General features: G+C 39.5%; 1 protein-coding gene across 7 annotated transcripts in view; it reads left to right on the forward strand.

Annotated features, from left to right (window-relative positions):
* The window catches only part of LOC140736068 (zinc finger protein 512B-like), a 135,020-nt gene that overhangs the window by 85,680 nt on the left and 23,147 nt on the right, over positions 1 to 26,193 (forward strand). For all 7 annotated transcript variants that reach the window (XM_073061796.1, XM_073061801.1, XM_073061800.1 and 4 more), the window contains 8 exons: positions 7,349 to 7,420; positions 8,009 to 8,137; positions 11,583 to 11,707; positions 20,359 to 20,451; positions 21,035 to 21,133; positions 21,474 to 21,641; positions 22,861 to 23,055; positions 24,283 to 24,384. In XM_073061796.1, the coding sequence (XP_072917897.1) occupies positions 7,349 to 7,420; positions 8,009 to 8,137; positions 11,583 to 11,707; positions 20,359 to 20,451; positions 21,035 to 21,133; positions 21,474 to 21,641; positions 22,861 to 23,055; positions 24,283 to 24,384 (983 nt within the window). The remainder of the gene's footprint in view (positions 1 to 7,348; positions 7,421 to 8,008; positions 8,138 to 11,582; positions 11,708 to 20,358; positions 20,452 to 21,034; positions 21,134 to 21,473; positions 21,642 to 22,860; positions 23,056 to 24,282; positions 24,385 to 26,193) is intronic.

Consider the following 26,193-nt stretch of genomic DNA (forward strand, 5'->3'; position numbering starts at 1 on the left):
TTTTAGTAATTTATGTTATGTTTACTGTTATTATATTCCTGATAGCTTAATACTTTTCACTTGTGTTTAATTTATTTTAATAGCTTTTGAATGTCAGACACTGTATCTTTGCAGTAAAGTGGTTTGCAATTAAATTCCAGAATAATGGACAAATGTGCCTTTATATTACACCTTTAGTGATCTCCAGTTGCCCCATTGTGCCTCATGCTAAATGGGCCATAACTTGAAATTCGAATCATTCTTGTGATTTAGACAAGTGTACTTGAAAATGAAGTGTTTACAAATACAATGAGATGATCCCTTGCTCACTTTTGAATAATGGCACAAGATTGTTCATTTTGACTTAAGTTAGGCTTAGCACTTACATTTGGTAATGCACTTAAAGGTACAATGCAACACTTTATTCATCTTATTGTGAATTGTCTGTGATTAAGTTACTGTGGATTGAACCCACAATGGAAGAGCACAGAAATTCCATAAGATCTTAAGACTTAGGCCATTTGCCCCACTGTGTCTGCTCTGCCATTCCATCATGGCTGACTTAATATCCCACTCAACCCCCATTCTTCTGCTTCTCCCCTAACCTTTGTTTACTAATTCCAAACATATGAACCACTGATTTAAATATACCCAATGACTTGGTCTCCACAGCCATTCGTGGCAATGCATTTCACAGATTCAGCACCCTCTGACTAAAGAAATTCCATCTTACCTCTGTTCTGTAAGGACATCCTTCTATTCTGGGGCTGTGTCCTCTGTTCCTAGACTCTCCCACTACAGGAAACATCATCTCCACATCCACTGTATCAGGACCTTTCAATATGCGCTACGTTTCAGTGAGATTCCCCCCCTCCCCCAATCTTCTAACCTCTACCGAGTACAGGCCCAGAGCCATCATATGGTCCTTATACGTTGAACTTTTCATTCTTGTGCATCTCCTCTGGACCCCTGTCAATGCCAGCATATCCTTTCTTAGATAAGGGACTCAAAACTGCTCACAGTGCAGTCTGGCCAATGTCTCATAACACCTCAGCATTACATTCCTGATTTTATATTTTAATCCTCTTGAACTGAATGCTAACATTGCATTTGGCATCCATACCACTGACTCAACTTGCAAGTTATCCTTTTGGGAATCCTGCATGTGGTCTCCAAGTCACTTTGCATTCTGATTCCTGAATTTTCTCGCCATTTAGAAAATATTCTCCATCTTATTCCTTCTACCAAAGTACACTTCTTTACACTATATTCCAGCTGTCGCTTCTTTGCCCATTCTCCTAATCTGTTAAGTTCTTCTGCATACTCCCTGCTTCATCAACACTACCTGCCCCTCCACCTATCTTTGTATTATCTTTAAATTTGGCTACAAAGCTATCAATTCCATCATCCAAATCATTGACATATAACATGAAAAAAAGCAGTCCCAACATGGACCCCTGTGAAACTCTGGTAGTCACCAGCAACCAATCTGAAAATTACACTTTTATTTCCTCTTTTTGCCTCCTGCCAGTAAGCCAATCTTCGATACATGTCTAGTATCTTTCCATGAGCTCTTAACTTGTTTAGCAGCATCATTTGTGGCTCCCTGTCAAAGGCCTTCTGAAAATTCTAGTAAGCAATATCCACTGACTGTCTATCCTGTCTGTTATTTCCACAGAGAATTCCAACAATTTTGGTAGGCAAGATTTTCTCTTTAGGGACTTCAGTATATCTTATCATGTACCTCCAACTACGCCAAAAGCTCTTCCTTAATAATGCACTTCAACATCTTCCCAACCACAGATGCAAGGAAAATGGCTTATAATTTCCTGTCTTTTGCCTTTCTCCCTTCTTAAAGATTGGAGTGATATTTGCAATTTACCATTACTCTAGAACCATTGCAGAATCTTGAAAGGTCACTACAAATGCCTCCACAATCTCTTCAGTCAACTTTTTTTCAGAACCCTGAGATATAGTCCATCTGGTCCAGGTGGCTTATCTACCTTAAACCCTTTCAGCATCCCAAGCACGTTCTTAGTAATAGTGACTATAATCAATTCTGCCCTCTGACACTCAAATTTCTGGCATACTGCTGGTGCTTTCTACAGTGAAGACTAGTGCAAAACCCTGTTGGAAATTGGTAATGTAAAATACTGTGTCCATTTCCCTTGTTTTTTTGGTGAGACAGAGTGCAGGGGAGCTGTGAGGCCTTGGTTGTAGCAAGGACTAGGCCTCAAGCCACGGGTTCGCCTGTTGCAGCAGTCCAGGAGAGAAGATATGGGAGGTAGAGTAGCGCAATGTCCATGCTGGCTTGGGGGCTAGCACCTCCCATTGATACTGCCATCCAATGTTCACTCAGTGGAAGACAAGCAGATTTCTGTGCATATGTTCAGCTGCGGATTGCTGAGAACTGCTTGATCTTGCTGATAACACACATGAACCATCAAATTACAGGGCATGTCACTCAGGGCATTAGGCTATAGATATATTTTGTGTGACTGTATATTTACTTGCTATATTATATTTGCAATGTCTGCTTTGTGCTGTGCATGACTGTTGGTATTGTGTTTTGCACCTTGGCCCAAGAGGAGCACTGTTTCATTTTGCGGTAATCATAGGTATTTGTGTATAGTTGAATGATAATTAAACTTGAACTTGAAAATACTTATTCAGTTCATCCGCCGTTTCTTTGTTCCCCATTTCAGTGTTATTTTCCAGTGGTCTGATATCCACTGCCTCATCTCATTTACTCTTTATGTACGTGACAAAATTTCTGTTATCCTGCTTTATATTATTGGCTAGTTTACCTTTATTGGCTAGTTTACCTTTATTGGCTAGTTTACCTTTTCTCTCCTTTATTTAATTGCTGTCTCTTAGTTTTTATAAGGTTCCCAATCCTCCAGGTTCTCTTTAATTTTTTTTCTATAATATATGCCTTCTCTCTTCAATTTATGCTGCTTTTGTCTTCCCTTCTCAGCCACAGTTATCTCATTCTCACTTTAGAATTTTACCTCTTCCTTGGGATATATTTATCTTATGCCTTCTGAATTGGTCTCAGAAACTCCAGCCATTGCTGTCTGGCTGTCTTCCCTGCTAGTGATCCCCTTCCAGTCAACTTTGGCCAGCTTCTGTCTCAGGTCCCTTTAATTCCCTTTACTGCATTGCATCTGATTTTAGCTTATCTCTCTCTCAGAATACAAGCAATTCTATCATATTATGATTACTGCCTCCCAACAGTTCATTTACCTTAAGCTCCTTAATCAAATCTAGTTCATTACATAACACTCAATTTTTCTCTAATGGGCTTAACCACAAGCTGGCCAAGCTATATTGTAGGTTTCTACAAAAGTCTTCTCTTGGGATTCAGCACTAATCTGATTTTTCCAGTCTACCTGCATGTTGAAATCCTGCAACTCTATCACAACATTGGCTTTTTTACATGCCTTTTCTATTTCCTGTTGTAATTCGCACCCCACATCCTAGCTATTGTTCGTAGGCCTATATATAACTCCCATCAGGGTCTATTTACCCTTGCAGTTTCTTAGCCCTACCCACAAGGATTCTACATCTTCCAATCCTACGTCACCTCCTTCAAAGGAGTTGATTCCATTTTTTACCAACAGAGTCACCTCACCCCCTCTGTCTACCTGCCTGTCCTTTCAATACAATGTGTATCCTTGGACGTTATGCTCCCAACTATGATCTTCTTTCATCCGAGACTCTGTAATGCCCACAATGTTATTCCTGCCAATTTCTAACTGTGCTACAAGATCATCTGCCTTAATGCATGCAGTCAGATATAACACCTTCAATCCTGTGTTCGCCACCTTTTTCAATTTTGCCCCGATGTTACCAGAAGTTAAATTATTATCCCTTTCTAAACTGTTTGTCTGTTTATTTATTCTGGAGATTTCCATAACCTCTCCTGCACTCTCCTTCCCTTTTACTTTATTCAATTAAGTTAGCGCTCAAACTTTCAGTTCAGTCTAGAGGAGAATTCTGAGTAAGGAAATATGAAATCCCAAGGAGAACAACCTATACAGATCCTGAGTTTGATATTCAATATAATATGTTGTTAACTGTATAATGGTGCAACATCAAACCTTGTTTGAGTAACACTTAAGATGTTTAGTGTAGTTTTTATGTCTTAATGTTTAGTTATTTGCACTCTGACCTGTAATGATTTAGTGTGTATAGTCATGTGCACACATATAATCATTCTCAAGTAACTATCAAAATCGTTGTTGCATTTGTAGATTTATAGAGATGAAGCCCAGTCTGTCTGTGCTGACCAAGAAGCCTGTGCAGGCTCATCCTATTTCCCTGCATTATCCCTCAGCTCTTCCATTCAAAAGTGCTTTCATGTGTTGTGATTGTACCTGTATCTATCATCTTCTTTGAAAGCTGATTCCATATATTTATTTATTAAATTTACACTACTTATTGAGATGCGGTGCGGAATGGACCCTTTGGGCCTCTAAGCTGTGCCGCCCAGCACCCCCCAATTTAACGCAAGCCTAATGATGGGACAATTTACAATGACTGATTAACCTGCCAGCTGGTATGTCTTTGGACAGTGGGAAGAGACCGGAACGCCTGGAGAAAACTCTCGCACTCGATGGGGTGAACATATAGACCACTTACAGATGATGTCAGAAATGACCTCTGACACCCCAAGCTGTGATAACATCATGCTACCTGGCCGCCCAATCCATGATGTTCTGTGGGAAAAGCTTGTCCCTCTGATCTCATTTAAATCTTTCCCCTCTTACCTTAAACCTACTGTATGCTTTCTTGTTGTAGACTCCCCAACCGCAAGAAAGGAATGTCACTATCTACCCTATCTATGCACTGCATAATTTTACAAATTTCTACAATGTCACCCCTCAGCTACCTTCACTTTAGGGAAAACTGTCCAGCCTACCTAATTTCTCCTTATAACTCAAGCCCCCCAGTCCAGGCAACATTCCTGTGAATTTTTTGTGCATCCTTTCTAGCTTATTTGTGTCCTTCCCATAGTGTGGCAACCAAAATGGTACACAATATTTCAGCTGCAGCCTAACTAGTGATTTGTAGAGTGTAACTGTAATATGACATCACCTTTCTACTACTCAGTGCCTCTGCTGCTAAAGGCTAGCATATTATTTGCTTTTTTACTACTCTGTCTACCTATGTCATCACTTTCAGGGAACTATTCCAGCAACTCACTGTTCAATAACACTCCTCAAAGACCTGCCATTCACTGTGTATGTCCTGGCCTGATTGAACCTCTCAAAGTACATCATTTTCAATTTGTCGGAGTTAAATATCACTGTTCTTCAGTGTCCACTGTACCATCAATCTTGGTGACATCTGCAAATTTACTTATCACATCATTTACATTCTCTTCCAAAATATTAAATCAATAAAATGAAAAATGATGCACCCAGCCCCATGTCCTGCAGTACCACACTGGTTACAGGTCCCTATTCTGAAAAGTCACACTGTTTTCTACTACCAATCCAATTTTGTGTCCAACTTGCAGCATCATGTGGGAAGTTGTTAAAGGTCTTGATAAAGACCACTTGGATAACTTCTACTGCCTAGCCTTCTTGGACACCTCCTCCAGAAACTCCAATCAAATTTATGAGACATCTCTGAGAACAGTAACATACAGGCTATCTTTAAACAGTTCTTGCCTTTCTAGCTATAAATAAATCCTGTATCACCTGTGACATCTGTCCATCAGCATTTGTTCACATTTACTTTAGAACAAGAGCAGGAGTAGGCCGCATGGCCCTTCAAGCCTGTCCTGTCATTCATTATAACACGTGAAAATTCTCAAAAATGTGTCTGTTCCCTCTTTAACTACCAATGGTCAAGCCTCATCTGGGATAGAGTGTTCCAAAGACTCACTACCCTTGTGAGAAGCCATTCCTACATGTTTTAGTTTGTGAGTCACTACCTCCTAATCTACTCTGTTCTTTCCTTTGCCAGTTACTGACATGTTCATGTCACATCATTCCTGACAAATCACTTAGGTACCTTAATGATATTTAGCAACTTTAAATGAGACTGTTAAATCTATTAGTAGCAATAATGCCGTTTTGCTCAGAAGTTCAATACTGGTTTACTGAAAACTCAACTGCTTAGACTAAAGGTAGAGTAGAAGTAGAGGAGATTTTTAGAACACACCACACCATTCCGACCAAACAAATTAGAACTGTCAAATATTTTAGCATCAGCCAGACTAAATCAGTTAGAAATTGATCTGTCACTATTAGATCATTCCTTTAAGTAGTACTAGTGGGTGATACTTCCTGCTGCTGAGCATGATGAGATCACTTGTGCTAGATTAGACTGTACTAGCTAAGCTGCTGTGTTTCAAAATCAACAGAGCAACTCGTCATTACTGAAATACATTAGCCTGCATTCCAAAGCGTCCACTTGCAAATAAACTTCCCCTGTTTTAAAAATAATTAGGCACCTGCGAAGGCCATTTTGGGTGCAACTGAATTATCATTACTAATCGATGTGGGACTTATTGTAGTAAACCATATAATAAAAATACTGCAGAAACTGTGAGAAAGCTGAACATTACTTTTCTAGCCTAAATTCTGCTCAGTCCAATTGATTGTACTTCATCTTTTCCCTTTCCAACATTTTCAGCACAGCTAACCTCAGTTCTATTTGCCTTTCTTGTTCACCAAGTCAGAGCTTAAACTCAGAACTTCTACCAGCATTCTCCACTGCCTATCCAACTAGTGTTGTTTTCCCTGGAACGTAAATATCCCTCTCTCCTCAACTTTGTAGGGTCATCATGACAGTATGAAACTTGATGTTTCAGGCTAAACAATCAATACAGGTATACTAAATTACGAGAGGTATAATAAGGATGAATGTATACAGGTTTTTTCGCCTCAGGCTGGGTGGATGGGCTAGGTTGAGGGTGAAGGTTAAATACTCAAGGTGAATCTGAGGGGAAACTTCTTCGCTCAGAGAGTGGTGCTAATGTGAAACAAGCTGCCAGCAGAAGTGCTAGATCTGGGTTCAATTCTAACTTTTAAGACGTGTTTGGAGAGGCAAATGGATGAGAGGGGTTTGGGGGATATGGTCCAGGTACAGGCAGAGGGAGCTAGGCAGAAGATTGGGTTAGCATGGCCAGTATGGGCTGAAGGGCCTATTTCCGTGCTGTAGTATTCTATGACTCTATAACTTTGGTTATCAAAATATCAGTAATGGAAAGTTAGAAATTCTATTCCATAAATTATTCCAAAGCTGAAAGCTCACAAAACCACTACATGGTAAAGTCAACCAAGAATATTCTCACATGTTACATTTTTGTCCAATAATACTTTGCTGATAAATTACAATCATTTGTTTGAACTAGGAAGGAAACAGAAAACACCTAAGAAGTTTACAGGGGAACAGCCATCCATATCTGGAACTTTTGGATTGAAAGGTAAACCAACAAATAACAGTAACTTCAAATATGTTGTAAATGGTTTGGATGACTCATGTTAATCTTTGGGAATTTTGAAGGATAAGTAATGGTGTGTTGGAGAATTTTCATCATCAGTGAGAACAAAAGCTAATCAAGTTTTGATTTAAATGGAGATGAAAATAATTCGCTGTTCCCTACTTGATATTTTCGAGCTTTTTGAGTTAATTTTCTTTTTCTATTTTGAAAACTGATTTTTTAAACACTTTCTAGTCAGTATCCCTTTGTGATTCATTGATTTCTTTGTTGTTCTGTGACTTGGCAGGTCCACTGAATTATGGCAGGAAGAGTTTAGCACAGTTAAATAATCATCCTTGATTAGAAATTTGTAAGTGCTATGAAATAAATTGTCTGAGGTTCATTTCAGTACTTGGTTCCCCCAAAATATCTTCTAAGTAGATTAATAAAATATCTATATTTTTGTGTAGAAAAGGCAGAGGAAGAAGAACATATCAGAGGGACTAATTAAATGTAATGTTGGATGAAGGAATTGATTTTTCTGAAAAAGTTTCATTATACTCTCTGGATTTATTACTTCATTAATTAAAGGCCTGTCAAAACAAGATGACAAGGGAAGGGGTAGAGGCAAGAAGAAAATTAAAAGCACTTGCACTGAAGAACTTCAAAGAAAACCTTTGGGGGTTCACATTAAAAAAGAACCTGTCACATATTTACCAGGTAAGATTCGGTTGAATATTTCAAAGTCTTATTGATAAGGTATTCTAAAATACTAAGGCAGATTGTCCACATGAAGTATAGAATAATTTTTACAGTTTTACTGTATCTACTAATGGTATGTAATGAGTAATAGTTTTATTTATTATTCAAATTCAGATTTGTTTATACGTGTACATGGAAACATACAGTGAACTGTGTCATTTCCGTTAACAACTTGGCTGAGAATGTGCTGGGGGATGCCACACATTCTGGCGCCAACATAACCTGCCCACAGCGCTCATCAGAACAATACAAAACACAACTAAATGGGATGTACCAAGTGATAAAGCAACAACAGCAAAACTACTGCATTCCTCCTTCCTCGCACCCACCCATACATGCCACTTACACAGTCCTCTAAGCCCAGGACAGGTGGTCCTTGGCCTCCAGCCCAAGTGGACTCGTGGATTTATAGACACTGAGCCCTGACTTCCTCAGCAGACTCACAAACATTTGCAGACTTGGTACTCCGGCCATTGGGCCTCAATGTCTGGACCTCCAATTGACCTTCGGGCTTTGATCTGATCCTCTGATCGATCTTTGGGCATAGATCTGGATTTCCAATCAACCTTCGATTTTCAGTATCAAGCCATAACTCACAAATGGTGATAAATGAGGGCCTAAATTCCAGGCCTTTAATGCTGCACTTGCTGATGACCGGACTCTGAAAACTAGGCCACATGATCAGGTCTTGCTGATGCTGGACCTCAAACTTCAGAGCCAGCCCGCGGCCCAATACCTGATCATGCCCTTGCTGCTGACTTCCAAATGCTTGTCCTATAATTCTCCAACATCCCTGTCCTATACTCTGACCTGACCACCAACTCCCTCCTCTATTCAAAAACCAATCCCTATGAAAGTAAAAAAAATCTAAGTTTGAGTTGCAGCTTCAATGGAGACCACAGCTCGGTGCCATCTTGAGTTTCCAATACCTTAATACCATGCAAGAATAAATGTGATGCTCCTCTAAACTCCACAGGTGCATTATTGTGTATCTCCTATTGATTGTTTCACTGCAGGCAAGGCTGACATCAAGCTGAAAATAAACATTTCTTTAATAAAATATATGTGAACATAAGCTATTAAAGCTGACATGTTTATTGTCTTAAAATCTATCTAATTTTCTGTATCAGAAAGCTTTGTGTTTATTACTCATTTGAGATGTGAATATCTTTGGTAAGATTAGTGTTTATTATCCATTCTTACTTTCTTTGAGAAGCTGGTGGCTTCTTTCTAGAGTGGATTCAAGTAGTGAAGGTGCTCCCTTAATCCTGTTACAGAGCGTCTTACAGGATTTTGAACCTTTGTCTAAAATAATCACGTGAATGACTATTTGGGATAATCGAATATTTAAATATTTACAAAACTATGGAGATTGGCTGATCTTTTATGGTCCTTTGAATGACTTTCTTGGCTGCGACTCTTCTAATGACTAATGCTTCTTTTTAAATAACAGGTAGGACAGAGGGACAGTGACAATATAAAATGGGTGCCTGCAAATCATCTACAATTTGTCATCTCTCCTAACATTTAGTTCCATCTCCCGATACTTTGCCTGTCCTTTTAAGAGTTATAGATGTATTGTGCATCACCCTTTTGTCTGGAAAGTCACTCGGGCTGTGTTAGCAGGATATTGTCCTGTTTTGTCATTTTACAAGTGAATGAAAATTTTGGCAGCTGATTTGGAGTACAATACACGGGAAAAAGGATTTTAATAATTATTAATGCAGAGCAAATATTGTGACCAATTGAAGAACCTGAGCAAGAAATAGATGATCTTCAACATCTTCAACTTGACGCTCTGTTTATTTTTCCACCATGGATAGAGGGATAGATATTCAACATTGATTAGAAGTTCATAAATGCTATGATATACAATAAATTGTTTAAGTTTCATATTCATACATGCTTGAAAATGCATTCTAATCAGATTAATAAAATGTCCACATCACAAACACAAGAAAGTCTGCAGATTCTAGAAATCCGAAGCAACACACACAAAATACTGGCAGAACTCAGCTGGTTAGGCAGCATCTATGGAAAAGAGTAAGCAGTTGACTTTTCAGGCCAAGACCCTGCTTCAGGACTGAAAAGGAAGGGGAAAGATACCAGAATAAAAAGGTGGGGAGGGAAGGGAAAGAGGCTAGCTGGAAGGTGATAGGTGAAACCAGGTGGATTGGAAAGGTCAAGGTGTGGAAAAGAAAGAATCTGGTAGGAGAGGAGAGTGAACTATAGGAGAAAGGGACCTAGTGGACGTAATAGGCAGGAGAGAAGAAAGATCAAATTGACAAATAGAAGAAAGTGAGGGGAGGAGGATTGGTTCACAGGAAGGAGAATTCAATATTCATGTCATCAGGTTAGAGGATACTCAGACGGGATATAATATGTTGCTTCTCCACATTTGAGTAGAAAATTTACAGGAAAAATACAACTGAAAATTTTCAGAAGAACTTATTAAATATATAATGTGTTATCATATGTAATAAAGGATATAATGTATTCTGGAGTTAAGTTTAGGGCTGCAGCCAGAAATAGGCTTGGAGTGTTTTGACCCAATTTGCGCACCCACGAGTAAACCTATCAACTTGCGGAATACAGTTCCTAATTGATTAACTTCGGGCCTAGTTGAAATAAGAACCCAAGAGTTTACCATTGCGAATGAACAGCACCAAGCAGTGTGAGTCACAAGCACATCCCAGGGTTTCTTGAGGCTTCTTCTGAGCCTTGCTGGAAATATCAGAATGTTGACGGATTGCCTTCATCTGACTTGTTCAGCTTTGGAGCTGTTTGTCACTGGCATGGCACGGGCATGAAGCTATAGTCAGTGTCTCAGATATGTATCGTTAAAAATTACACCATCATGGCATCATCAGAACAAACTCTGTATATTTAAAGAATGGTACCTGTGTCTTTCAATGGTTGTTGTTCACTTGATCAAATGAGTGCATTTGTTTTAAGAAGCTAGTGAGCATAGAAGTCTAGAAGTACTTTGTATTTTTCAGGAAATCTAGCTGCCTTTGTTCTAGTTTTAAGATGCTGTATGTTCCCAAAGCTCTGGTCTCAGTTATTGTTACTTTGTCAGATGCTTTAACTTGGGATGAGGAGTACAACACCCCTAGCAGTCAGTTAATTAAACAGCTTTGAACACTTCAAAACCAGATGGTTAATCATTGTGATGAAAACAATATGCTTTATGCAGGAATGAAATTAAATTTGCCTATTTTCTTTCATGTCTTTGTTCCCTTTGCTAGAATAATGCATAGTTAAATTTATTCTTATAAATATTTTGAAAAGCTGGATTCAATAAATAATGCAGAATCAATGCTACATAAGATTGAACACCAGATATTATGGCAATAGATCTTTCATATTGCTTTTAATGTTATGTTCTAACTTCTGATAACAGGAAGTCAGGAAGAAAAGTGGCATCAGGAAATTACAGAAAAAGGAGAGGTTATCTGTCCTAATTGCAGGACTGTGCACCGAAAGACTGTTGCAGGTTTGAAGAAGCACCTGGAAAATTGCAAAGAGGTTTGTAAGGCTTAATTCCGCAAATGCTTTTTTAAAAAAAAAATCAGTTCACAAAACTTCCAATTTTTAAGTTGGGGTGGGTTATTTGAGGTGAACCAATCCTAAAATGTAAGCTACATTCCTGGGTGAGATACAGAAGCTCTGCAAATTCTTCTGGCGCAGGGAAAAAACATACACTTATGAAGGAATTGCATCTGCCTTGAATTAATCCAGGAGAAGAGATGCAAGTCAAACAAGGAAGTAGTCAAGCTCCCAGACTCCAAAGGTTCTAGTTCTGAACTTCCATTTTGAATGGAACGATTCCAAAATGGTTTTTTTCTCCCAAATGTGCAAAGGAATGACCTTGCATGTCTTTCTGCAGTTTCTGAAGTGAAAGCTTACCTTATATCCTTCACTCATAGAATTAAATTATTCTTCTCAAGCTTCCATCAGTTAGGGGGTACAGAAACCTCAAATCCCACAGCACCAGATTCAAGAATAACTACTTCTCTTCAACCTTCAACCTTCACGCACCTCTGCTGTTACCTCATCCTCCTGCCACACTACCAGGGATAGGGTTCCTCTTTCCTGGCCTACCACCCCATCAACCTCTGCATCCAGCACGTAATTCTCCGCAATTTCTACCTCTCCAACAGGATCTCACCAAGCACATCTTTCCCTCCCACCCTCCCCCCCACTTTCTGCTTTCTGCAGGGATTGCTCCCTGTGTGACTCTCCTTGTCCATTCGTCCCTCCCCAATAATCTCCCTCCTGGCACTTTTCCTTATGAGCGGAAGTATATAGAGTGCTATACCTGCCTCTATATATCCTCTCTCACTACCATTCAGGGCCCTAAACAGTCCTACCAGGTGAGGTGACACTTCACCTCTGAGTCTTTTGGGGTCATATACTGTGTCCAGCGCTCCCAGTATGGCCTCCTGTATATCAGTGAGACCTGACGTAGATTGGGAGACCGTTTTGCCAAGCACCTGTGCTCCATCCACCAGAAAAATGTGGGATCGCTCAGTGCTCACCCATTTTAATTCCACTTCCCATTCCCATTCCAATATGTCTATTCATGGCCTCCCCCACTGTTGAGATGAGACCACACTCAGGTTGCAAGAACAACATCTTATATTCCATCTGGGTAGCCTCCAACCTGATGGCATAAGCATCAATTTCTCAAACTTCCAGTAATGCCCCCCCTTCAGCATTTCCCATCCCCTTTTCCCCTTCTCAAATTATCTCCTTACCCACCCATTGCCTTCCTCTGGTGCTCCTCCCCACTTTTCTTTCTTCCATGGCCTTCTGTCTCTTTCACCAATTAACTTCTCAGCTCTTTACTTCACCCCTCCCCCTCCTGGTTTCACCTATCACCTTGTGCTTCTCTCTCCCCTCCCCCCGCCCCCCCCCCCCCCCCCCACTATTTAAATCTACTCCTTGGCTTTTTTTTTTCTCCAGTCCTGCAGAAGGGTCTTGGCCCGAAACATCGACTATACTTTTTTTTCATAGATGCTGCCTGGCCTGCTGACTTCCTCCAGCATCTTGTGTGTGTTACTTGGATTTCCAGCATCTGCAGATCTTCTTCTTGTATGTGATTGGACTTCTCTTTCACCATTTGGTTTTGAACTAACCTGCTTAATCGTAATCACTATCTCAGTAAAATTAGGAGTACAAGCTGTTAAGTGAGACTAGGTGAAGGATAAGGTGGGTGGGTAAGGGAGGAAGCTGAACTACGAAGCTGGGAGGGGGCTGAAGAAGAAAGAATCTAATGGGAGAAGACAGTGGCCCATAGAATAAAGGGAAGGGGGAGGGATTCAGAGGGAGGTGATTAGGAAGGTGAGGAGAAGAGGAGTGCTAGTGTAACCAGAAGAGAGAATTAGAAAAAAGAGAAAGGGGGAGAGGAGTGTAATTACTGGAAGTTAGAGAAATTAATGTTTGTGGCATCAGGTTGTAGGCTACCAAGACAGATCATATTGCATCTGATCTGTTGCTACTCCAACTTGAGTTTAGCTTCATTGAGGTAGTGGAGGATGCCATAGACAGGCATGCCAGAATGGAGATGGGGAGCAGAATTGAATTGATAACCACTGGGAGATCCTGCTCTTTTCAGTGGACCAAGCGAAGGTGCTTGAATCTGCATTGGGTCGCGCTGAAGTAGGGGAGACCACAGCAGGAGCACTGGAAACAATAGATGATTGTCACACGCTTGCAGGTGAATTGTTGCCTGTTGTGGAAGGACTGTTTGCTGCTCTGAATGGTGCTGAGGAAGGAGGTGTAGGTGCAGGTGTGGAACTTGTACCGCATGCAGGGGCAAGTGCCAGGAGGGACGAGTGAATAAAGGAGTCGTGTAGAAAGCAGAATGAGGGGGAATGGGAAAGATTTGTTTAGTGGATCATGTTGGAAATGGCAGAAGGTACAATGAAGAATGTGCTAGATAGGGAGGCTCATGGGGTGGTAGGCAAGGACAAGGATAACTCTATCCCCTGTTTTGATGGTAGGGGGATAGGGAGAGGACAGATGTGTGGGAATGGAGATGGTGGATGAGAACAGTATCGATGGTGGTGAAGGGAAAGCAGCGGTCCCTATCGGGTGTGCCGTGGTAATCAGTAAATCGATGAGAGAGCCCCGGGTAGACAGAGTACGAGAGGGGTCAGAGACTTGGCTGTCACCCGGAACCGTCTTTACAAAAAGGTAATATACTCTAATTGAGGCAACAACCCAGTTAACTTCTTTTGCATCCTCTGCAATGTCTCCACATCCTTCTTATGATATGCAACTAGAATTAAACATAATACTACAGACACAAGGCCTAAGCAATGGTATTTTTTCATCTGCAATATGAACTTTTAATGCTCAGATCGAATTATGGATGTTCACATATATTTCTGTATGATGAAGATAGACAAGAAAGCTCCAAAAAGCTAGAGGCACTTTTCCAGCAGACTCTTTGTACTGTTCACTTGTAAAGCTCTGCATTTATAAAGTTATGGCTCTTTGAAGAGGCAAAGAAGACATGGTATTTTTTTCAATCTGACCTACAAATATCAGGCTACATTAAACTAATATGGCGGGGGATGGGAACCAGTATGACAGAGCTGAGGATGAGCCAGCAAGTTTACAGGTGGATGATGGGTGTTACATTAATGTAGGGAAAGGCAAGCCAATGATCGGGTACAAATGCAGACAGAGCAATGAGTTACATTGTACCACAGAGGCAAAATTCAAAAGAACAAAGAATGCAGGACTGAAAGTGGTGTATTTAAATGCGCATAGCATTCGGAATAAAGTGGACGAACTTGTGGCGCAATTAGTGATTGGTCAGTACGACGTGAGCATCAATGAGTCGTGGCTGAAAGAAGGCCATAGTTGGGAGCTTAACATAAAAGGATATACTGTGTATTGAATGAACAGGCAGGAAAGCATAGGCGGTGGTATGGTTCTGTTGATAAGAGATGGAATTACATCTTTAGAAAGAGGTGACATAGGATGTTGAATCTTTGAGGGTGGAGTTAAGAAACTGCAAGGGTAAAACAACCATTATGGGAATCATATATAAGCTTCCAAATAGTAACCAAGATGTGGGGTTGAGATTGCAAAGGGAGCTGGAAAAGTCTTGTAATATGGGTAATGACACAATTGTAATGGGGGACTTCAATTTGCAAGGGGATTGGGGAAATCAAGTTGGTGTCAGATCGCAAGAGAGGGGATTCACTGAATGCCTGCAAGATGGCTTTTTAGAGCAGCTTGTGCTTGAGCCTACTCAGGGAAAGGCTATCTTAGATTGTGTGTTGTGTAACAACGCAGATCTTATCAGGGAGCTCAATGTAAAGAAACCTTTAAGAGTCAGTGATCATAATATGATTGAATTCATACTGCAATTTGAAAGGGAGAAACTTAAGTCACATGTGTCAGTATCACAATGAAATATAAAGGGAATTACAAAGGCATGAGAAAGGAGCTTGCCCAGGTGGACTCAAGGAGGAGGAGACTGGCATGGGTGATGGCACAGCAGAGATGGCAGGAGTTTCTGGGAATAGTTTACAAGGAGCTGGATAGATATGTCCCACAGAAGAAGGTTTTCAAATGGCAGGGGTAGGCAACTGTGGCTGACAAGGGAAGTTAGGGACTGCACAAGAGACAAGGAAATGGCATAGAACGTAGCAAAAGTGAGTGGGAAGTTGGATGATTAGAAAGATTTTAAAATCCAACAAAAGGCAACTAAAAAGCTATAAGAAGGGAAAAGATTAAATACGAGGGCAAACTAGCCAATAATATAAAGCAGGATACTAAAAGTATTTTCAGTTATATAAAGGGTAAAAGGGAGGCATAAAAGGAGTAAAAGTCTGAAGGTGGATAAGTCACCTGGACCAGATGGACTACATTCCAGAGTCCTGAGAATGATTGCTGGAGAGAAATTTGATGCATTGGCCATGATCTTTCAACTATCACTTGACTCTGACATGGTCCTGGGGAACTGGAAGATTGCAAATGTCACTCCACTGTTTTAGAAGGGAAGAAGGTAAAAGAAAGGAAATTATAGGCCGGTTAATGTAACCTCAGTGGTTGGGAAAGATTTGGAGTCTATTATAAAGGATGAGGTTTTGGGGTACTAATAATAAAATATGTCAAAGTCAACATGGTTTCTGTGAAGGCAAATCTTGCCTAACAAGTCTGTGAAAGTTCTTCGAGGAAGTAACAAGCAAGGTTGACAAAGGAGAGGTAGTGGATGTCATTTACTTGGATTTTCAGAAAGCATTTGATAAGGTGTCACATATGAGGCTGCTTAACAAGGTAAAATGCTGTGATGTTACAAGAAAGATACTGGCATGGTTGGCTGCTAGTGACTATTGGTGTTCCTCAGGGTCAGTATTGGGACTGCTACATTTCACATTGTTGGTCAATGATTTGGATAATGGAATTGATGGCTTTGTGGCAAAGTCTGCAGATGATACAAAGATAGGTGGAAGGGTAGGTAGTTCTGAGAAGGCAATGCAATTGCAGCAGGACTTAGCCAAATCGGAAGAATGGGCAAAAAAGTGGCAGATGGAATACAGGGTTGGGAAATGTATGATAATGGATTTTGGTAAAAAGAACAATAGTGCAGATGATTATCTAAGTCGGAAGAATGTTCAAACATCAAAGGTGCAGAGGGACTTAGCAGTCCTTATGCAAAACTCCCAGAAGGTTAATTTACAGTTTGAGTCTGTAGTAAAGAAGGCAAATATTTGGAATAAAATATAAAAGCAAGGGGATAATGCTGATGCTTTATGGGACACTAGTCAGGCTACACTTGAAGTATTGTTAACATTTTTGGGCCCCATATCTCAGAAAGGATGTGTTGTCATTGGAGAGAATCCAGAGGAGATTCACGAGTATAATTCTGGGAATCAAGGAGTTAACATATGAAGAGTGTTTGGCAGCATTGGACCTGTACCCACTGGAATTTAGAAGAATGTGTAGGAATCTCATTGAAACCTACCAAATATTGAAAGGGTTAGATAGAGTTGATGTGGAGAGGATGTTTCCTATGGTGGAGATATCCAGAACTAGAAGGCACAGCCTCAGAATTGAAGGGTGACCTTTTAGAACAGAGGTGAGGAGGTATGTTTTTAGTTAGAGAGTAGTGAACCTGTGGAATGCTCTGCCACAGACTGCAGTGGAGGCCATGTCCTTGGGTATATTTAAGGAGGAAGTTTATTGTTTCCTGATTGGTCAGGGCATCAAAGTACATGGAGTGAAAGCAGGTGTATGGGGTTGAGTGGGATCGAGGAATTTCTCTGACATTTGACAGTAGTGTAATTAGAAGACACTGCTTGGACTGAAATGGTTCTTGTCTTGGCTTCCAAGTTCTTGGAAAAAGCTTTAAGTAGTCTCTAATGCAAAAGAATATATGCAATACAATATTCTGAAACCAGAGAAAACAGTCATTTAAGGAAATTACTGTAATGTTGGATCAGATCCATGGACCTGGCAAGTGGTTCAGAAAACTCACTGACTACGAATAGGCATATTAATCATTTATTCACAAACAGTAAAAGTTCGACCCAATATTCCAGTTCCGCAAATTATAGAAACTACAAAGCTGAATATTCAATGAGCATACATACATTCAATAAACGTGCCTAGTCAAAAGCATGCTGAGAGCATACCTTCCCAATGGCCATGTACATCGCTTGCCTTAAACAAAGGGAACGAGCTAGAAAGTCCCAGACCTGCTCTCTATCTACCCCGGATATTTGAAACCAGACACCAGGCAGGCATCCAATGGGAAAAGCCGCTGCAGTTTCTAAACTAACCAATCATGACAAAGTGACTTTCAACAGTCAGAATAAGTCACACCACCCACAGGTCAGTAGCTTTAATCAAAAAGTTGTCTTGAGAACACATAATATCATGAAGGTATTTTCTGCCCATAATATGCTTGACCTCAAATTTGTTGTTTACAAAATATACTATTTCTGAAAGACATTTAAGATAATGCAGCACACTGTCAGCACAACATAGGTGTTCTCTGAGATTTATGTGTTAATATTCTGAATTCATGTTCACCGGCTAAGGTCTGAATTAGTGCAATCAGGTAGGTGATTGGTACAGAAAATGAGGTTCTTGATGACCAATCTGCAAAATGATAGCCTTCCTGTCAGGAATTTAGGTGGTTTGTCAGTTGTCCCAATTGTGTTACCTTGTAAGTTTGCACACATACAAACATACTGTACTTAGCACTTCAGTTTCTAACTAAGTTACAGTGCCATAAGTCCTATTTCCATGAGCTTCATTGTAGTTTCATTTTGTTAGTGAACTTGGACAATAAGTGTTACCTATTTCATCGTGGAGTCATTTGAACAATTCCTACTGCTCACCTCACTTAATTACTGTCTCTGCTCTTATAATGAAAGCATGGAATTGAAGAATAGAGTCATAGAGCAATACAGCACAATTACAGATCCTTTGGCTGACAAGATGATGCCAATTATGGTACCTATCCAGCTAGCCTCTATTTCTTGAATTTAGCTCATATCCCTCTAAGTCCCACCTCTACATGCAACTCTCCAATCTGTCGTAAATGATACTATTGTATCTACCTCAGTCTTGTCCTCTGGCAGCATGTTCCATCTACTCACCACCCTCTGCGTGGAACAAAGTTGGTGTTCATGTCTCTTTAAAATCTTAAATCTACTCCTCTATTTTTGGACTCTCCTACCCTGATAAAAAGACCGCTGCCATCCTTCTTATCTGTGCATCTCGTGATTTTAACCATTTCTGTAAGATTGTTACTTATTCTCCAGGTTTTAAAGGAATAAAGAATGTTATAGCCTGGCCAACCTCTCCCTATAATTAGTGTTCCGTAGTCCTAGCAACATCCCCGTAAATTTTTTCTGTATTTTTTCAGCTTAACCACATCCTTCCTATAACAAGGTGGCCAACTACAGTACTACAGTACTCCAAGAGTGGCCTCACTAATGGCTTATGCATTTGCAGCTTTATGATCCAAATGAACATGCACTGGTGATGTCTCCTCGTATGGTGATGAAACGTTTGCAAATAGATTGCCAAGATCAGAGAACAACTCAACCCAACCCTCAGTCACCCAAGCTGCACATTTTCTGAGTTATTTGTACACACTTTTCCCTGACTGATGGAGGCCAGCATGCTGAATGCCTTTCTTATCATCCTGGTGCCTGTTACACCACTTTCATTGTCATAGAACACTACTGCACAGTAATAGGTCCATTGGCCCATCTATTCCATGCCAAACTATTATTATGTCTATTCTACCTGCACCTGGACCATAACCCTCCCATCCACGTACATTGAAATTTCTCTTATATGTTGAAAGTGAGCACACACCCACCACTTCTGTGGACAGCTCAGTCCACACTCTCAGCACCTTCTGAAGAAGTTTCCATTCATGCTCCCCTGAAACATTTCACCTTCCACCCTTTTCAATGAACTATGCACTTGCACGCCTAAATCTTTCTGTTCTGTTACTCTCACTAGTGCCCTATCATATATAACAAAAGTCCTTCATCAGTTAGATATTCTAAAGTGCATCACCTCACACTTTACACTAACGAACTCTATTTGTGATTCCTCAGCCCACTTCCCAAACTGACAAGGATCCTCTTGTAAATCTATAATAACGTTCTTCATGATTGACACAATCAATTTTTCTGTCTATTGTTTGCATGAAGCCCTTTCTCTGCACAACTTTACAATATGATGATCGCCTTCTGCATACTTCACCAAATTAATAATTTCTCCATTTCAATTCACTGTTTTAATTTCTAGATTTATCAAAGCAACCACCAGCATGATGAGTTTTTTTTTCTTAACTCCTTCCTTTTTTCATGTCTAACCAACCAGTAGGAACAATAATCACCCATTTCGGATCTGTGAAAACCTAGCAGGAATATCACCTAAAGTGGAAATATTGCCCATCAATGTAGTGAGCAATTCACTTAACCTTCTTTTCAAAGATATATTTATTGTGTAATCACAATTAGTTTTTAAAGTACCTTTTTGTTTTAAAAAGTTTGTTATTTTAAGTTATTAATTTTATCTAGAATTTTATTTACTATGAAGCTAATACTTTGAAATGACTTGCTGAGATTGTGATGTTAGGTAGCGTTGTCAATTTGGAAAAGTTGACTGTATTCTATTGCTTGTAGCTGCAGGATGCATTGAAATGCAAGCATTGCAACAAGCAGTTTAAATCTAAAGCTGGTCTGAAGTATCACATGATGGCAGAACACAACAATAAAGTAAGTGTATAACATCTGCTTTCTTTTCTTTATACTTAATGCTCTCATTGAAGATTGACAGATAGGATTGATTTTGTTAACTTTGGGTTTTTTCCAAGGTTGGGGAATCAGGAACTAGAGGGCAGAGTTTTAAGGTAAGAGGGAAGGAATTTAATAGGAGTCTGAAGGGCAACTTTTTTTTTACCCAGAAAATCTTCAGTATATGGAAAGTATTCCCAGAGGAAGTGGTTGAGGCAGGCACATTCACAACATATAAAAGGTATTTAAATAGGAAATGGGGTAGTAAAGTTTAAGGGGATATGGGTCAAACACAAGACCAATGGGACTAGCTCAGTTGGGAATATTGGTTAGCATTGACCGGTTGAGCCAAAGGGTTTTCTCCTTTGCTGTATGACCTATAGCTGCTTTTGAGAATCATTGCCTGTTGGAAGTGCATGGGAGGGTATTTAGACCCTGCTTTATTGTGAAACATGGGCTTTCAGTCAGCAAGATTCCTTGTTTGATAGTGCACTGATTAAAAAAAAAAGGCACATAGTATTTTTGACCTGTTATAAAGCAAGATTTTTCATTGCATATCCTACAGCCTGTGATGAATGCAGAGAAGTTGCTGGATGAACAACAGGAACGTGAAAGACTCCGAAGTGTTCTTAAGCAAATGGGAAAACTGAAGTGCCCAAATGAGGTTAGTTTCATTGTAAATTAATAACAATGGAAGGTTAATGCTGAATTTGCCTCAGCATTAACCCTCCATTAACTTAGTTTGGATAGTTCTGAGGGTTAGTCTTAGTAATGTGCATTTTTGTTCGCTGCAACCATGTGGTAACAATCACAAAAACATGTTTATTAAGAGCAGAGATATAATTTACATTGCTGACATTTATACTTGTAAAAAATTATCATCATTTGGTAGTTTTCGTTTGGAAACAATTATGGGGAAAAAAAAGTTGTCAGCATCAGAAAAGGCTGGATGAGACCACAGCTCTTGATTTGGTACATTGTATTTACAAGTATTGCCTTCTTAGGGTTGCACAACTACATTTACAAGCCTAATGGGCTACCAGTACCATATAAAAAGATGTGGAAAGGAGCCTGAAGATATTGAGAAAACTGTTTTCATTTGTGAATATTGCGAGAAAGAATATAAGTCAAAGGCCGGTCATGACCATCATGTGAAATCAGAACATACAGTGGTAAGATTTCTTATGATTATGTGGTAGACAACTTTAGACATGTAATTTCTATCATCCCATTTTCATGTAGTTTTCAATGCACTTTATTTTTCAGACACATATTTTCTTTAATATGCAAACTCCCTCCCCATCACCCCATCATATATATATATAGAAGTGTATATCTGTTGCTGGTGATAATGTATGTTGACATTAAAAAGAGAACATTTTATTCAATGAAAGATACCTAATTAAGTACTTTTGAAGTGTTGAAATTTAGGTTGAATTCTATCCAATATATGTATCAAATGGAGGAGTGATATATAGGGGAGTGAAATTACTGACTAGGTTCATTGTTTTAGTTATACTGGTTTTATGGAATGTAATGAAGGGTATGGGGAAACTTAATACAAATGGTGTCATGACATCATTTATAAACAAGATCTTGGTTTAACACCTCAACGGAAAATTAAACCTCCAAACGTGTAGCTCTCTCTTCAGGTTCAGATACTGCTTTAAATAGGACTTGAAATTCCAATCATTTACTTGGAAAGGAAGAGTGTTGTCATTAAACAAAAGATGTTTCAATGGAAAATATCAAGAAAATCTTGCATTCAGCAGTGCAAATTTATACAGCTTAGTGTTTTTGCCACCTTGGTTCAATGTATTTTTTCTCACCAGTCAGATATTTGTAGGTTCAAGGCCAACCACAGAAATTGAATGCATAGTGCTAGTCAAAATATCAGTATGGACCAGGATATTGAATTTTACTATTTGTTACTGACATTTTTTGGCAAAGCATTTCTTATTTAATAATATAGTGAGTCCTGCTAATATATGAAACATTCTCCAATAAAACCAAAACACACAAGATTAAGGCATTATAATTCATAATAAACTCCATCTGTTAAATTATCAAGTATTATTGTGTGATTATCTGTTTGATTGATTCCACTTCACAAAATATATTTTATGAATAGATCCCAACCTTAATGCCTGGTGGCAAATATTAAGTGCATATAAAAACAGGAGAAAGCTTTATGTGCACATTAAAGTAATATGTAGTTGGCTGTCACCTCAGAGAAGGATCATATCTGTAGAAACCATATTCTTTCTTCTTGGCAATCATTATCATTTGTTGTCATTTATCAATTTATGACTTGCAAAAGGAGAAAAGAGGCAGTTTGTGTTTTAAAAGCAAAGACAATGATGATATGTTTTCTAACAAAATATTGTTTAGACAACAGAAGATTCTGATCAGAAATCTGTTGATGAAGAGTTCGAGAACTCATTTGAGAGAACACCAAGCGGGCGTATTCGACGAAGATCTGCACAAGTGGCTGTTTTCCATCTTCAGGAAATTGCAGAGGACGAACTGTCAAAACTTTGGACTAGAAGAAGAAATAAAGATGACTTGGTCCCAGATATCAAGAGAGTAAGAGCACATTTGTACCAATTGAAGTGACGTGAAGAACAAGAATGTCAATAGAAAGGCTTCAATGTTTTTGTTAAATTTATTTTTTTCTTAAATTGATAAAGAGTGTAGAATTTCAGATTTACAGATTAGATCTTGATATAGTCTGCAAAAATCCTTCATTTTGAATGGAAGCTTTAATACCTTTAAAATTACCAGAAAAAAAAGGCAATAATTCTCATAGAAGGCATCTTTGTTTAAATTTTGCAGAAACTTGTAAACATGCCCTAATTAGTTTTAAACCCTGCATAACCTGAAATGATGTATTTCATGAACAACAGAACATCTGGACTCTAACCCTTCACGTCCTTTCCCATTTCAAATTCAGTTATTTATCCCCCTAGTCTTTGCTGATCTTTTGGCTGCTATATTTCCAGTTGAATTCAGTGTGAACTCCAGTAACTCTGCTGGAGTTTTTATGCTCAAGGGGAAGGGACACAATTAATTTGTGTTAGATGGGCCAAAATGTCACGGCAGACTCATCTCCAATGCTTGATAATCAGGTTAATTCGGAATTTCTTTTCCAGTTGACTGAGTTGGGTCACCCAAGTTCTCTAGCTCAGCAGTTATTTCTTCATTTCACTTGGAAAAAGATTTAATCTGTGAAAATATTTTTAAAGAATTTACATGTTACACATCATTATCTGGATATTACCTTTGGGGCTCACAGATGTGGAGATAAAGATGAATGTAATTTCCTTAATAAAGTGTTAGGAAAACTTCTGGGAAGTCCAGTTGGATTTTGACTGCAGTTATTGCATTTCTTGTAAAATGTCAGTTCTAGTTGTTCAGTACCAATTAAGCTATAAGAGTAGATAAGAAGTCTTTAAATTTTAGTGATCAGGGAATCTTAGCATTATGTTCCTAGTGTTTGTTTTTAACAATGAGTTTTGTTAAGATGTTAAGAAGATGTATTATAAATATTCACTTTGAAGACTTGGAGTACAAAATATGCATGTTGTTTTTACTCTTTTGAAAAATGTAATAGCAAACATTTGGAGAAAGGAGTTGTGGTCAGGTGTGTCAAGTGGAGGAGCATGTAACTACAACATCTTGTATGATATTAATTCCGTTTGTCTCGTGCTGTCGTAATCACAAAGCATCACAATTTGCTGCATGAGTATTAGGAATGAATAATATTTAACTGAGAAACCTAATGCATAAGTTGTTGTAATCACTTTGTTGCAGCTTAAGTATACTCGTCCTGGATTCCCAACGTTCAACCCCCTACAACTGGAAAGCTGGAAAAACGAGGTCAAAGAAAATGGTCAGATCTGCTGCCCAAATAATGTAAGCATTAATCTTGTATTTCTTATTTCCATCACTAGTGCTATTTTTTATGTTGTGTTCAGGTTAACATTTCCTTCCTGACTATCCTTTGGTGTATTCAGGTTCATCTAGGCTTTGATCAATTTTCCATCAAACTACCAACCATCCTACTTCCAATCTTAACTCCTACTCCAGTTGACTATTTTCCTCAGCCACTCACTTTTCAAATTGTTGTGAATAAATAATTTGAAGCATATCATGTAGAAATTTCTCACAGCTCAACCACCTGGAAGACTGATGTCATTACCTTTAGTCCATGTTACAGAGTTTGCAAATTCATCAGTAACTCCATCTCCAACCCTGGCTTTATTGGACCATATATACATCCAGTATTGTCATAGAGTCATAGAAAAGTATAGCACAGAAGAAGACTATTTGGCCCACATAGTCTGTGCCAAACCATGCCTACTCCCATCGACCTGCACTGGGACCATAGCCTTCCATACCCCTACCATCCATATACCTATCCAAACTTTGCTTAAACATTGAAATCGACCTAACATGCACCACTTGTGCTGGCAGCTTGTTCCACACTCTCATGACCCTCTGAGTGAAGAAATTTCCCCTCATGTTCCCTGTAAACTTTTCACCTTTCACCCTTAACCCATGGTCACCAGACCTCAGTGGAAAAAGCTTGCTTACATTTACCTTCTCTATACCAGTCATAATTTGGGATACCTCTATCTAATCTTCTCTCAATCGTCTACGTTCCAAGGAATGAAGTCCTAACTTTTTCAGTCTTTCTTTATAGCTCGGGTTCTCCAGACCCAGCAATGTCCTTGTGAATCTTCTCTGTATTCTTTCAACTTTATTTATATCCATCCTGTAGGTAGGTGACCAAAACTGCACACAATACTCCAAGTTGGGCCTCACCAATGTCTCATACAATGTCAACATAACGTCGCATCTCCTGTGCTCAATACTTTGATTTATGAAGGCCAATGTGCCAAAAACCCTATCTACCTGTGACACTACTTTCAAAGGATTATGGGCCTGTATTCTGAGGTTCCTTTGTTCCACCGTACTGCTCAGTGCCCTACCGTTCACTGTGTAAAACCTACCCTGGTTGGTTCTCCCAAAGTGCAACACCTCACACTTATCTGCTTTGAATCCCATCTGCCATTTTCCCAGTTGATCCAGATCCCCCATAAGCCATGATAGCCTTCCTCGCTATCCACTACATCCCCAATCTTGGTGTCATCTGAAAAATTCCTTATCCAGTTTACCACATTGTCATCCAGATGGTTGATAGAGAAGACAAACAATAATGGATCCAGCACTGATCCCTGTGAGACTCCACTAATCACAGGCCTCTGGTCCGAGAGGCAACCATCTACTACCACTCTCTGGCTTCTCCTACAAAGCTAATGTCAAATTCAATTTACTGCCTCATCTTGAATGCCAAGCAACTGAACCTTCTTGACCAACCTCCCATGTGGGACCTTTTCAAATGCCTTGCTAAAGTTCATGTGTGTTGCACATTCATTGTGAGCGATGAGGACCACTGATATCCTTAAGTGAGTGTGTTTGTGTGCCTGGAGGTGGCTGTTTAGTCCAATCCAGGCTCGGAAGTATCTCCCAGATGTGGGGCAAGAGTGTGAAGGTTCTGAGGTTGAGGTGCCTGCTGCTCGTTCTTTCCACTGTTGTCATTTCCTTCTTGCTTCAGCTTTGGTGAAACCTTTATTGAGAGGGCTGTGCCAGGATGAGCGATTCAAGGCTGCATCTTCCCAAGAAATGTAGTCAACCTGAAGGGCCTTGAGTGAAGTCTTG

Source organism: Hemitrygon akajei, chromosome 11 (genome assembly GCF_048418815.1).
Source record: "Hemitrygon akajei chromosome 11, sHemAka1.3, whole genome shotgun sequence".
Taxonomy (NCBI): Eukaryota; Metazoa; Chordata; class Chondrichthyes; order Myliobatiformes; family Dasyatidae; genus Hemitrygon; species Hemitrygon akajei.